At 35.3% G+C, this 15,324-nt stretch overlaps 1 protein-coding gene across 1 annotated transcript; it reads right to left on the bottom strand.

Annotated features, from left to right (window-relative positions):
- Positions 1-6,479: 6,479 nt before the first annotated feature.
- Positions 6,480-15,165, bottom strand: LOC143462046 (uncharacterized). The gene is made up of 16 exons (XM_076960053.1): positions 15,018-15,165; positions 14,739-14,892; positions 14,530-14,630; positions 14,197-14,417; positions 13,989-14,118; positions 13,730-13,795; positions 10,259-11,675; positions 9,972-10,152; positions 9,778-9,896; positions 9,060-9,637; positions 8,573-8,989; positions 8,075-8,438; positions 7,632-7,805; positions 7,307-7,525; positions 6,969-7,069; positions 6,480-6,785 (listed from the first exon to the last, which is right to left on the bottom strand). The coding sequence occupies exons 1-16, from the start codon at positions 15,076-15,078 to the stop codon at positions 6,589-6,591; spliced, it is 4,500 nt and encodes a 1,499-aa protein (XP_076816168.1). The 5' UTR covers positions 15,079-15,165; the 3' UTR covers positions 6,480-6,588.
- Positions 15,166-15,324: the final 159 nt, after the last annotated feature.

Below are 15,324 nucleotides of genomic sequence, written 5' to 3'. Positions count from 1 at the left end.
GAAATATATCGATTTCAATCCAAAGAAAAGAAAAGATGCAAAATCTAATTTTGAGAAAGATTTCTTTAAACTTAAGAATAATTCAGTTTTTGGTAAAAAAATGGAAAATCTTCGTACAGGAGTTAATATTAATTTCATTAATGACCCAGAAAACTTATTAAAACATGTTTCAAAACCAAATTTTGTTAGCTGTAAAATATTTATTTTATGAAAACTTTGTAGCTGTTCATAAGTTAAAAGAAAAAATAATTCTCAATCGACCAGCTTATGTAAGAATGAGTATTCTAGAACTTTCGAAAACATTGATGTATAATTTTCATTATAACTATACATCAAAGAGAACTATGGTAACAAAGCAAAACTCTTATTCAAAGATACAGATTCATTAACATATGATATCAAAACAAAAGATGTAATCAAAGATTTCTTGGTTGACAAAGAAAAGTTTGATTTTAAGAATTACAATTTAAACTCAGAATTTTATGATTCAAAAAAAGAATATATAATTGGTGAATTGAAAGATGAAATTGGTCGTATTTCAGTTGCATAGTTGGGCAGTACCGCGATACTATAATACCAAATTTCTGAACCGCGGTACTTTTTCAGTATCAATACCGGTACCGTTGGGACTGTTGAAAACAAGGGGGCATAATAGCGGCAAACATTTCATTTACAGCAGCATATTTTACGTAAAAGTAGGCTACGGGTACCGAGTACTGACAAAGTACCGAACTATTTTTTTTTAAATAGTTCCGATTACCGGAACGGTCGGTACATTTTTTGCCAAGTACCGGTCCCGTTACAGACGGTACTTTTAATGTACCGACTGCCCACCTCTGTCCAATTGTAGAATTCACAGGACTTAGGTCAGAAATGTGTAGGTATGCTTTTTAACAAATAATAAGAAAGGAGATTCCCCAAGGCCCAAGGGCACTGTCTGTTAAAAAGCAAAATGTATTAAAATGTGTTATAAAGAAAGATATTGAACATCAAGACTATGCAAATACTCTGAAAGATAGGAAACAAATGTGTCATAAATTGACAACAATGAGAAGTGACCATCATCAATTTTATTCAATAGAAATCAACAAAAAATCCCTTTTTATTTTTTGATGATAAAAGATATATTCTTGATGATGGTATTACCACTTTAGTCTACCGTCATAAAACTACTTTAAAAGAAAATATTTTATATAAAAGAAATATGTTGTCCAAATTCAAACATTAAGAACTTTAATGGAATTTGGATTTGCATTAATTGTATAATACATTTCAAAAACCTCAACTTTATTATGAACAAAGTTGAATATATGAAAAATGTCGTGAAAAATGTAGAAATTTTCTCAGTTGAAGTGATCTTATCATGTACAATTGTGATACAGTTCATAGACCTGAAATTGCTCATAATTGGGTGAAATATAATCGAAACAATGTTTATAACAGACCTAAAACAGTTTATGATAGAACTAAACACGTTAGAAAGAAACTACTCTTTATATTTAATCTAGATGAAATGGAAATATTTAATGAGGTTTTGAGTCATGTTGAAGATTATTTACGGATGATAAAAACAATAAGTATTACCGAAGGCGTTAAGCGTAAAATCATTTCCTAAACTAAACTTTTTTATTAACAAAACGTTACAAAATATTGGAATTGATAAACCAATTTCATATGATAAAATTAATTCAAAATATAACTCTATTTGGGATGAAATTAAAATATTAAACTAATACTTTTAAGTTTTTAATCCAGTTGAAATTTCTTCAAATATTTTTTCTCATTACAATCAGAAATCGGTGGAAAACAACCAGCAACATGGTCATCAGCCATAGCAAGTTCTCTTTCTAAAAAGCTATCAATATCTCCAGACCTCAAAATGTACTTCAGTTTATTTAATATTTTCTGATACAATTGAAAAGCATGTCTACAAGATTTTTTAATGAAATTTTGTATGTATGAGATATGTAAGTAAATATAAAATATGTATATAGCATTTTACTATTTTTATCGTCATGGCGTGTGGTTTTTGCTTTTCATTCAGTACTTTGAAGTAGCATTTTTTGTTTTTCGCTTGTGAGTTTTTCGCTTTTTTTCTGTCGATTTCGGCTAGTTTTCAACCAAGCTCTATCTGCGCGGGAGTAGTGTGAGAGTCAAGGCCACACGCAGTAGCCTCCCAAATTTATAAAAATGAATTTTATTCATATTTTGGAACATTTTCTTTAATTTACTTTACGTTTTCGTTTATCCTGGTGACCTTGTGAAGTGCATTTTGATTAGCACGTGCTGAAGTGAGGATGCTCTTCCTATTTTATTTTTGTTTCGTTTTACACCGCAGAATTGAAATACAATTTTTTCAGGCGTTCTAATTTTGAGTGCTTACTGAGAACAACAGTCAGCCTTCTTGATGAATCCGAACATTCATTTAATAAAGTTTCGGTCCATGTTATGCGTCACAATGTCATCTGTCAAAATAAGACGTCTCTGTGTTGATGAATCAGAGCTAAACCATTTAGCCTCTCTTCGTCCATATTTTTCCTGAACCACGTTTTAAATGACTGTATTAAGGAAAAAGTCCCTTCTGCAGACGCGACGCTGATAGCAAAATTTGCTATGGTCGATGTTTACGCAGTTACGGGCAATAATTCACTCAATTGACAAGATGTTAACATGTACTTTAAAAAGCGTGTCTCCAAATCATGCAATATAGAATCATAACATCGGCATATAAATTGACCTGCTGAAATATTCTTCAGGTGAAGATGATTGCAAATAAGTTCTGTGCATTGGCCGTTGCTTTGTGCGAGGTAACTTACAAGAAATGTCCAGTTGGGACAATACTATATTTAACTTTGCAAATATAGTTGAGAATAATCTTCTTCGGGTTTTTCACACCTGGTATTGATAACGCTCTTTAAATCAACAACATGTGAAGCATCGACCCTGTTATGCAGGAGGAAGCACCAAATGAATCCACACTTCTATTGGGAGACTGTAATGCAGAAGTTGTAACCAATGTCCGTAGATGAAAAGGTTGATTGGAAGACACGGAGATGCAAACCTTAATGAGAATGGAGATCCAGTTAAATACTTACTGCAAGTGTGCAGAGAAACAGGTGCAGAACTAGTACGTGTAAATATGAGAATAGCCTACATCGCATTGCAAGGCGTTTTAAAGAAGTTTTTGAGGTGTAAAAATACAAAGTTTTTGCGCTTAGCGCATTTAAGGCTTGCTGAAAAACCACGGAAATTTTAGATCCAACTTTAGGCCTCCCCCCTTATACCTCAACGCAATCCTAATTACGTCACTGATCTTGACCACAATACAATCAACAACTTGTTTATTTCGCCTACGCTTTTTCCAACATCGAGTATTTGGTCAATAGGTCTCCCAATTAATTGCCATTTTCGGTTACTTTCTTTGACATTGAGCCATAAATATATTGACGCTTGTCTCGTTAATTTACTCAAAATTTTAATCAAAATTTAAAGGCAAGTTTCAATTTGCGTTGCTTTTGACGGACATCCCGTATACCATATCTTATTCTCATTACAGATTTCCTAAAAAGTATTATAAATGCAAAAGGCAAGCACGTCGATAAACTGGGTGAGGCCGGCAATCTATACTTTCGACAACGTAGAATATTTGTAACCTTTTTAGTACAAGCACCTTCTGATAAAATCCTGAGCAAGTTTTGCAGAAGGTCTATTTATACACCAAAGTTTTAATGCAGTGTGCCAACAAACAGCAAACGTTAAGGGGAAGAAACTGAGGGTAAATGCACAAACATCAAACAACTTGATTTTTGAAAGAAAAGCAAAATTTTATGCATTCAGCGCCAGATTAGCTCTTGTAAATTCATAAATTTCCAGGGAAACATCCCCCCGGGGCCATGTTTAGCGCAATGTAAGCGCGCGCCAGAAAGTAAGTTTCAGACCCAGCGAAAATTATATAAGCTCATAATTCCTAAATACTAATTCATAAACAGCCAGTTGCCGCCACTTTAAATTTAAACACTGTACAGATTTTAATCACAACGCATTTATTCTAGTGTAAGTTAGAATCAACAAAACTTTGAAAGGTCATAGGCCTAGGTCTCTTCATTATAAACTAAATTTCTTTGGCTACCATAACCTATATGTTGATAACTTATACTGTAGCTGCTTCATAAAATTTTGTTTTAAGAGCCTTTTTATAACATTTGATGTTAATAACTTCATGTAAATGATAATCGATTAAATAAGAGTGTTAGTTATTAGTTTTATTTGTACTGACTTCACATATCTCCAAAAATATTTAAATTTGGAAATTTCTACAAATATTTTGTCCAAGATCTTCTCAACATTTAAGACTTCTATTTTAATTATTTCATAAGCTTAAAAAATTTACCCTATTCGTCTTAGTTTTATAGGTTTAGATACAAAATAGGTTAAAACGACCTTTTTGTCGAAGGAAGGGACAAAAAACAGCTGTTTTTCAGCGCACATAATGCGTTATAATAAACTACTTCATCAAGAAATCTGACATGTTTATGATATAAAGAAAATTATTTGTACAAGCTATAAGTTTTCAATTATTATAATAAAAACAGTGAGCATTTTTGGTAAATAATTCCAAAAGTTTAAGAAATCATTTACCATTGAGCCTTCATTCTGTTATAAGCATCGTGTGTGAAAGTTATGACAATCTGGAACTGCACAGTGCACACTGAGTAAACAGGTTTTTAATAGGTTAGGCGTTGTATTTTAAAAGCTTGCGTTCTTATACACAACATAAATGGAATTAAGACGTAACCCAGAACACAACTTGAAAAGTCACATCTAGCCCACGTGAGCATTGGGCAAAAACAAATATTTAGCTGCGGCGCTATTGGGATACAATAATCGATATATAGACACAAAATTTCTTATTTCTTGTTTAATATCTTTTAACTTTTGTGCTATAACTGAATCCCTCCTATACGGAGGCGTGACAATAAATGTGGTCTGTAAATAATAGGTCCCGTTCAAATCCGTAGGCCCGGGCCAATTGGCCTGTCTGACCACCTCTTCTCTGTACTGGCCTGCATGCCCTCGGACCTCTCTCCCCGAGATAGATTGCTACGTCTCCTGCACTTTCAATTGACTGCAATAATTTCACGTGGCAAATCATTGATGATGACAACCCGCGGACGATCGTTAGGCGATCCTGAATAGGCCTGTACGTTGTGGTTAACGGTTATAACTTAGTACCATTGCAATCGTACCGATTTTTGTTCGGTTCGAGGTCGATTCAATCCACGAGCGATTTAACACATTTACAGAAACGTCTACGCAGTTCGTTATCAGGCACGGATGCCGCTTTTACTATTATACCAATACACATCTTGTGTTGAAATAAAAACAAGTTTATGTACCGTGTTGTAGCCTAACTAGTAGGCCTACTAATAACGAAAAATAACTAACTTTAGACTCTAGAGCAGTGGTTCTTAAACTGGAGGGCGTGTAAGATTCATAAGGGGGGCGCGAGAGATAACAAATGTGCATTATCTTCCACATTCTTCATTAAAGATGTGCATTATCTTCTACAAAGCCTCGAATTAAACGTTTGATTTCCCAAAAACAACTACATCCGTCACATAAATGAAAGTTAATTGAAAATAAATTGTTGTTTTGTTTAATGCTTTTTTATTTTGCAATGAGGTGGGGCGCGGATTTTTAGGTACCGTCAAGGGGGGCCGTGTGCCAAAAAGTTTAAGAACCCCTGCTCTAGACAGTCGAATAGTAAGCTTACAATTGGCTACTAAGTAACTTCGTAATAGCCGAAGCCATAAGTACGTGAAAGGTCAGTGGGTTGAATCGACCTAGAACCGTCTTACCTACTTGTGATGTCGCTGTATTGGCTTCAAAAATTCTGCTGACTTTGTTGCCGGCAAGGAAAGATGTCGTATTGCACTTACGTCGACCATTACACATTACTTTTTAACGCTGGTTGTCGTTAGCGAGCAATCTCACGTTTTTTATCTTTATCCCATTACTCTACCTTTGGTAGTAATTCCACGTTGGCGCATTTTCGAGACACAAGTTTTTGCTTTTTAAAAACTTCTGGTACGTTAACTTCTTAATAAAAATATGAGTGAGGATATACGTAACAAGATTAAGTTATTAATAGCTTTTTTGCAGGTGGTTGACGGATTAGGCTATAACGACCAAGGTCTAATTGACCACCCTTCGCGTTATATCTACGAATGCGTGATTTGCTGTCAATATTCATTCATGTTTGATATACCTATGACATATAGCTTATTAAAATTATTATTCGTAATTACACGCATATGAAATTAAGGAAATTTGAATTGTTTGAGTGTAAAGGCGCTCCGAATATGTTTCGTAGCCTACTTAATCCTAATCTTCACCAGCAAGTTTATTCGGTTCCTGCATAACCAGTCTGAAATCTGCACACGCGAAAAGGGGCGTTCCACTTATGGGCCATTGCTATATTCAGTGAGTACTTCAAATTTATTAACACGGTATAATAGAAACCAGCTATGTCATTGGATATACAATATAGAACATATTTCATTTATATACTGAACTAATGAAGGTGTATTAATCGTCAAAAATTTGATCAGTTATCCAATCGTAATAGGTCCACACACGGGTGTATAAGCCAGGTTGACGGGCAACACCACATGCTTTACCCCAGCTAACTATACCCTTGACATAATACGCCCCATCTTCTCCTTGACACATTAATGGGCCCCCAGAATCACCTTTACAAGCATCAACACCTCCATCAGGATAACCTAAAATGATAAAACGAACAAATCTTATCAACATAGGTATTTGCGATCTCATACAAAACACCTGGGCACATAGTTAATACAGATTCTACATATCTACAGTGAGCAGAGTTAGGGTTAATATTGGCAGCATTTTGTCACTTTTATCATTTATTGTCATTAAACTATTTAGTTGGTAAGAGTTACCTGCGCATATGTTATAATCCTCAACCGCACCTCGAATTGCAGGCCATGTATTACATATTTTATTATCCAAAATCGAAACGCGGGCATTGCGCAATACTCCCCTTTCATATTAAATATAGATAACGTTAAAAATCATAAAGTACGCACTAAGAGTCTTCAAGCTAAATGCTTGAGTCGCCAGCGTAAATGCCAGTAAGCTACAGTGGTGTATAAGCACACAAAAAAAACAAACATAATTTCGATATTAAACTCATTTTCCAGAAGCGAAGTTACCTAGATTGCGAAATGGAACTTGTAAACTATGGTATACCGTGTACAGTATTGGTTCAAATCCTCACCTTTCGATTTTATTAATAATTTCTTTTTGTCCTAATGTACCCCAACCAGCAATAACACAAACATCCCCCACTTTGACATCTGCTTCAGGAAGACAGATAGGTTTAACGCTCGAGGAAAAGCGAAAAGGTATTTCCAAGTGCAAAAGCGCTATATCATTGACAGGGACAGTGTCAATTCCAAAGCTTGAATCGGCTCCACTAGGTCTCCCACGTTTATACCTACGAGTGAAATATTGTTTGCAAGAAATATTTACCTATTAATCTCAGTTACCAACCCTCTTAAACCAGAGAAATGGCTAACTTAGCCAAACATAATTAGTCTTACCCAGGGTGCACAAGAACTCTGTCGATTTTTGAGTACTGTTCTCCATTGGATTGCTTGTTATAAGCATGCCTCCCAAGATATACAGTGAAACCGCTAACATCTGGCACGTATGTATTTATATTGCTGTTCCTGACACTTTGCGGTACAACACAGTGTCCTGCAGTTAAAATCCACCTGCAATGGAATCATACTTTCAGTAAATAATAAAAAAAAAACGATTACAATAATCAGCTGCTTATTGACTGTATTTCAGTTACCCAACATGTACTGTTAAATTCGGCGGTGTATTAATTGTGTAATTAAAACTTTATGAGCCAATTGTTTTCGTTTTCTAAGATGGAATGATAGCCAAGGACAATACAAGATTACTTTTGGTTATGCTTCTGCTTATGTATTAACATGTAATATTCACTTTAAGGAGTAACAGTTATAAGCATCATTACCTTTCATTCAGTAAAGCTCCACCACATGTAGCCCCATCAATCATCGCCACCCAGGGCCAGCTACCAGGAATCGCTGCTTGTCCACCTACTATACGAGCTTGAACTGGTCCACCGGCTCCCCAAGGAGATACTTCTTGAACACCACAACGCTCTGCTTGAGAACCATCGGTAAGTCGTGGAATAAAATAAACTGTTGCCGTAAAACCCTTCTGACCCGGAGATTTTAAATCTCTTTCCGTTGTAAAAAAATTAAGTGATGCTTGATGTGAATTTATAAGCAGCCTTGGAGGCTGGTCAACAACTCCGCAATAAACTCCACTTGTTTCATTTCCATACGTAACTGATATAGAATCTTTGGTGCAACCTGTCAACATTTTCGGCACAATGATTCTGTTGAAGGTTGACAGTTGATATTGTATGATTACAGTAATACGTTCAGATCTCTTCGGTATTGCCAGCTTACCTTTTCATTGCACTACCGAAATTTGAAGCGCTTACCTTCTGAGTAGTTGAGTTGTAATTTTGAAAACTGTATCTCAATCGAATAACCAGCATTAAAAGCTTCAATTGACCATGTGCAATTTAGACCTGCTGGATATGACCTTGGATATCCTGGTGATGTGATAGTTTGAGCATTTTTTGTCACAAATCCTCCACAAGTTTCAGTGAGTGTGTCTATTCTCGCCTCAAATCCAGAATAACTCACTGATGAATCGGTTATAAATTGAAGAAGAAATGAATTCTCTGTTATCACTGTGTCACCATTTTCACTCCCACATAAATTTCGAAGTTTTGTTTGATTGCGGATACCAATGTTACTGTCGTAATCGACTTCGTATATCACTAGCCGATCATTTACACATCGATAAGCTTCTTCTATGACCAGTCCAGTTATGGTAAGCTTTAATTTTGTTCCTAAAATGCATTTTTGTTTAGACATATGCATTATTACAATTTTAGCTACATGAAACATACAGCAACTTACCCTGCGACTTTTTGTCTTGTTCTGAAAGGCTGACTACCCATTGGCAAAACAAACCATTGTCGTACGATTGAGGGTAGTTTGGTGAACTTACAACAGCAGGGGCTGTGATCGGCACCACTTCACGCTCACAGCTATCTGAAATGACTAAAAGTGGTGCAGCAGTGGTCACTGGTACATTGCCAGAAAATGTATCACTTTCATTGGAAAGACCATACACTGCAAAACTGGAAGTATGTTTAAAATCAGGTACAAATCCACTGTACGTCAAACGTGAGTTGTAAGGCTTTCTTTCATTTATTCCAACAAAAAGCTGGCGTTTATTGAGACCGTTTGTTGAGCTTGCATACAGGTGAAACAAAAAATTCCATTTATCACCACAAGGATATTCTGACATAGTGTGGATCAGTGAAATTGTACCAATGGGCGGGTTAAGTTGTTGAGAACAGAAATATACGGTTTTGTTAAAGTCATGTTGATAAGAGGAAAAAAGCTGAAAGACACTAACATCTTGCGGAAGGAACTTAGTTGTGGTCAGCCATGGCTGTGTCGGCTCAGAATCTATTCCATCTCTAACGTATCTGTAAATTAAGTACAAGAAAGCTATTGCGAGTTAAAAATTAGATAATTAACTAGTAAATTATAAAATTATATTTTACTGCAGTTTCCCTTGAAAACACGCTAGGATTGAAAAGCAATTTATCACAAATTGTTGGCATACCTATTGAAGACAAATCCAGACTGTTGAGTAGTAAATACTTTGATCGTTTTTGGAATTGACACAGGAAGCTGAGCTCTCATATTACAGCAATACAAGACTCTTTTGTCAGGACACAAGTTCTACAAATAATAAAATTCTCGAAAGTTGAATAACATTAAATCAATTTTCTTGGGTAATAACTTGTTTATGTCTACCTTAGGAGCAGGATGACAAGGTTCATTAAGCAATCCCCATTCAGGAGGGCCAAATGCAGAATTATGTTCTTGGCAAGTTTGTCCAACAAGATTTCCAACTTGCACCCAATCATTGTATTCATCCAATACAGGTGAGTAATAATTCCCCAACTCAACACCGAAAAATGGTCGATTGCTATAACTTTTAAAAGAAGTAAAACCTATGTTACTAAAATTGTTGCTTATTACACCAAAAGCCTTTCAAAAATAAAAACAAAAACAAACACATGACAATCAAGTTTTGACACCTGCATATATCTTTAGAATTGCATAAATCTTTCCCATCTAGTAAACATTTTTCCCGTAATCGAGGCCATGTCAATGAAGAATAGCTTGATGGTAAGAGAATCATTGTAGCATTAACAGGAGGGGCTAGCATTTCATACTTCAGCATAAAGCCTGTACTTTGTTCAGAACTTTTGTTGTTGGAGAGTTCTATCAAAACAACGTTGCCAATGGTGGTAAAGCTAGGCGGACGTATTCCACCACAGAATCTACCATAGTGAAACCACCTTTCAGTGTTGGCAAAGCTACGTGGTGTACGGACTTCAATCGCTTCATTTGGACAATACTGCTGATGGTTAAACTGCAAACCTTGACCAGTTCGAAACCTCTCCTCTTGGCCAGACATACTGAAATACTTGTGTTCCTCACCACTATTCTGCAAGTTTATGTCAGTAAAGTTGATGCGTATAACATAGTTTATTGGAGCGATAATTCTCCAGCGACACTTTGTTCCCACTGGTTGGCTATGTGGACGAGGAAAGTTGGGAGATGTAATTACTCCTCTTTCTTCACGTAATTTAAACACTTTAACACATGGATTGACTACGGTTGTTGATGGAAGCACTTCAGTTGAAATGGCATAAAAGGAAAACTGTCCATATTCATTACTGTCATCAGATTCACTTGAAGTAGTTGATATTCTTGTGTTGCCACCTACATCCAAGCTAGCCGATAATTGCACGAGGGAATTTCCAGGAGGGTTGCCAGCATATAGGTAAAAGTTAAGCACGTAAGGTAACACACATGATGTTTCACTGATTTTATAGGAGGTTCCTCCTAAACCATTGTTAACAACAGATTTCGAGCAAAAATATATTGGTTTTTGAAATTGATTCTCCACATAGTGTGACATCAATGTGAATGAGGTAACATCTCCTTCTCGCCGTGACACAGTAAGCCAAGACATTTCATCTTGTCTAATTTCTTCTAAAGTGTTTTCTTCATTCAACGTAAACTTGTAGACAGGTCCATTGTTTATAACAGCTGATTTGACATGCACTTTAACAGGACTTGAATTGGTTGGTGGTACAATAATTGATTTTTCACTCTTTCGGCAGCAGATCACTCTTCCTTTAGTTATGCTACCATCAACATTGGGTCGATAATCACCAGGACCATATAAAGATGTTTGGCGGCGACAATGTAAGCTCAACTTAGGGCCAACATAGACCCAGTCATCATATTCATCAGCAATAGGCACCCAGTGATCTTCATCAAAAGGCAAATCACTGAAGTGGAAATGATTTAAATCTGCATTATCATCTGTGTCAATTTGACATAATTCGGATAACAAACATAGGCGAGTGGTATCACTGCTGCATTGCTGTGCAGCAAACGTCCAGCTTAAAGTTGGTTCAAAACTTAGTGTGGAAAACTTTGCTGAAAAGAGTTAAAATAATACAATTAACACAACAATAGACTGTAACTAAATTCTGCCCAACGCTAGCAAATGACAAAATTACCCCATGTCCAAACCAGGGATTCTCAAACTTTGTTCACTCACGACCCACTTTCTTGGGGTAAGATTTTTCTTGCAACAAACAGATCAAAATGATAAAAATAGTGATCAAATTATTTTTCAATGGTCAACAACAATATTTATTGCTTTTTTTTGAAAGCCAGTATAAAGCATGGACATAGTATGGTAAAACTCACCGACAAAAGCTTCACGTATAATGGTAATTCGCTAATATTGACCCTATTTTTGGTTCCAGAGTTATTCTGCTTGTTCATGATACTATATTTATACTATACTGCGTTTACATGCAAAATAATGTTTAGTTTGCACTTCCAAACCATAATCTTTGCTGAGGTTAATTGCACGTGTGATATAACAACCAAACTTTTCTACATCCCATGAATGTGGATGTTGAACTGGACACAAACGTTGTCGTAATTAGTTTTCGGGTTTTATTTCAAATATAGCTTCCAAAATGAATGTATCAAACATACAAAGGAATCTTCCATTTTTGGAAAAGAACGAACCTATTTGCTGGATGATCAGTCAACTCAACCTCAGTCTGCTGAATCCTGGTCAACTGAAACGTGGTCAATTCAACCATGAAACAATATTAATAAAACTATGTACTAATATTACAGTATGCAGCTAACCAAAACTACCACAAAATATATGCGATCGCTGGACAATTATAGCAAGGAAGACGACTCAACCCAGGACCATTCGTTGTGCGTTAATGCATTAATCAAATTTGAGTTTTCCGGTTGAGCTGCTAAACATATAAAAAATACACTAGCAATATATCTCAGTAAATTATACACAACTTTGATATATACAATACATAAACAACAGGATTATGTGAAGAAATATGAGAAGTTAAAGCAAGCAAAAAAAAAACATGAGAAGTCTTTCTGTCAAACCAGAACCGCTAACTTTTATATTAATTAACAATCGCTTAGGGTTGATCAGAGCGAGGTTGAGTTGACCAGGATTAAATTGATCGTGGTTGAGTTGACCGGGGTTAAGTTAACATGGAACCTACTTGCTGTATTGCAACTTAACATTTTATAAAAGTTTGCATTCTTGCGGTAGTTTTGCCCCTTAAATAGGAAAGCTTCTTTTTGTAAGCAGTAATAGGTAACTTTGGGGATGATTTACTCTCAGGAAATATATTCATAAAACTAAAAAATCAACTAAAAGAGCACATATCTCTATCAAGAAAGAAGAATACAACTATTTATCCTTTGCATTTGTCATAATGCAGCATTTTTTTTAATCAAAATTTGTGCCATGTGCCCTTGTAGTGTACACTTACACCAAATATAAACAAAATTAAATGCAAACCAAGCTTCTAATCATAGTTTGCCCATAGATTTTCTCAAACACACTTGCCCATCCTTGGCAGAAAACTTTTTGAACTAATTTTGGTGAAATAAAGACAAAATCATTCATATTAAAAAATTACTTGGTGCAGCTTATATTTAAAGGTGTTTGTACAGCCTATTTGATAATTAATTAATCAATCAGTTATAATCACAACAGTGCAGTATATTAGGCTATTGTTTGCTGTACTTGTTTGTTGCAGCAATTTTAATAAATGGAAATGTGTATATATGTTGTATTTTTACATAAATACTGGTAAATTTTAACAAAAATATCACATTTAGCTCCCATGAAGCCCTCAAGGGCTATTTACCAATCACCTTAACAGCGCGGGCTTTTAAATGAGTTCTATAAATAAAACGAAATAAATGCTGAATGTGTGTCGTAGCTATTTGTATCTTCTAATGTAGATAGTTAGTATAACTTAGGCCACAGACATTTTTTCTTACTACAAACAGTTGCTACCAAATGATTATCCATATTTTCTTTAAACTAACTTAAGTCTGTTCGAGTTTGAAAAAACCCCAGTTTGAGAACATCTGATCTGAACAGCTAATTCGCTTTCTCTAATAATTTTATTTTCTAATCATACCTCTTGCTGTAGTTATTTCACATGTAGGGTAGACAATTTCATTCGAGCATGGCACATTCCTTAAACCTATTAATTGGATTTTAGAAACATTAAGTTTAAATGTTCATCTTTTCATGATACAGTTTCTACTGTAGCTACTAAGCACAAACATGAGCAGGTTTTCCAATTCCAAAGATAATTAAACCATCTCCTAGTACAAATTTCCAAATATCACAAATCACAAACTTCCAAGCACACCTTACACAAATCCTAGACTTACATCGACTTGGGTGCATAACCACACAATTATTATTGTCTTCAAGTGTGGGATAACCGCTACACCAAGGCCAATTGCCCAGAGAATTTCCAATGCCCCAGTTCAATTCAGAACCTCTACGCCATTTCCACACCTGTTTAAAAAATAAATTAATAAGCATTACCACTTTTGATTCAACAAAAAAAGAAAAAAACCTAAACCAAAATCGTACCCCGTCGATTTTTCTGGCAGAAACCATAGTCGGTAAACAACTTAAAGATTTCACAAATATCATCTCTTCAGCTGAATGAAATTGGGCAATTTTGCCATCTATTGCTTGACAAGCAGAACGTGAACCAGGCCTTCCAATGACGGCAGTAGCAAACGTGGAAAAACAAGTTCCATTAAACAGGTAAAAACCAGGGACTCCACAATTCTTACTAACTGTTCTTTCTGTGAGATATTTTGTAGTAAACGTCTTAAAATTCGATTTTCAAGTAATGAAGTCATTCACTACTGAAAATTTGCACAGGTTCAAAAATTTAGAAACTAACTCTGCAATTACCTTGGCATTTTGAAGAAAAGCAAAACTCCCAATGCGCATCACTGACAAAACAATAGGGCATAGGACGAAAATCTGGATTTCGGCATTTGTTGCCCAGGGAACTGAAGTTAATGACGTAACCTTACTTCAATTAATAAAACTGAAGTTGACGCATAAAAACACTTGCTTTCAAAACGCATTAGAATACAAAAATTACAATTGTTACCCACTTTATATCAAGATTATTTAAATTATTTTCTATGTCACTAAGTCGCCAATTCCGACACTGCTTTCCTGTGATAGTTGTATCCAAATTGCCATTGTATTCCCTGTAACACCTATTGACACATCTTGACCGTTCATTGTAAAATTCATCAGTTACACCTGATAACAACAATACACAGCATGCATAAATCAACGCAACTTCATTAAAACATTCTATAAAATTTGTTATAAAAATATATAAAAAAGATCAACAGATAAGTACGCCAGAAACCAACACTACTTACTTTGTCCTTGAATTAATGCAACCATACACAACATAAAGCAAACAGACAGGTTAGCTTTCATATTTCTATTACAGCTGGCTTACATAAAACTTTAAAACCTGCTAATGTCAGCCGTCAGACCGTTTTTACAACATGTGCCTAATGTTGAGATTAAAAAACCTTCAGGCAGTAAGGATTTCTTACGTCATACTTGAAGAAAAACTTTCCCTGAATTAAAGAGAAAACAACTCGAGGACTAATTTAGGAAGTTTAAATCGAAACCGATTCACTTCAGGTCAAACCCAAAGAAAACAAATCTTTAGCAAAA

The sequence above is a fragment of the Clavelina lepadiformis genome, chromosome 6, assembly GCF_947623445.1.
Source record: "Clavelina lepadiformis chromosome 6, kaClaLepa1.1, whole genome shotgun sequence".
Taxonomy (NCBI): domain Eukaryota; kingdom Metazoa; phylum Chordata; class Ascidiacea; order Aplousobranchia; family Clavelinidae; genus Clavelina; species Clavelina lepadiformis.
The sequence above is the reverse complement of the archived record's forward strand: the minus strand, read 5'-3'. Positions and strand labels throughout refer to the sequence as shown.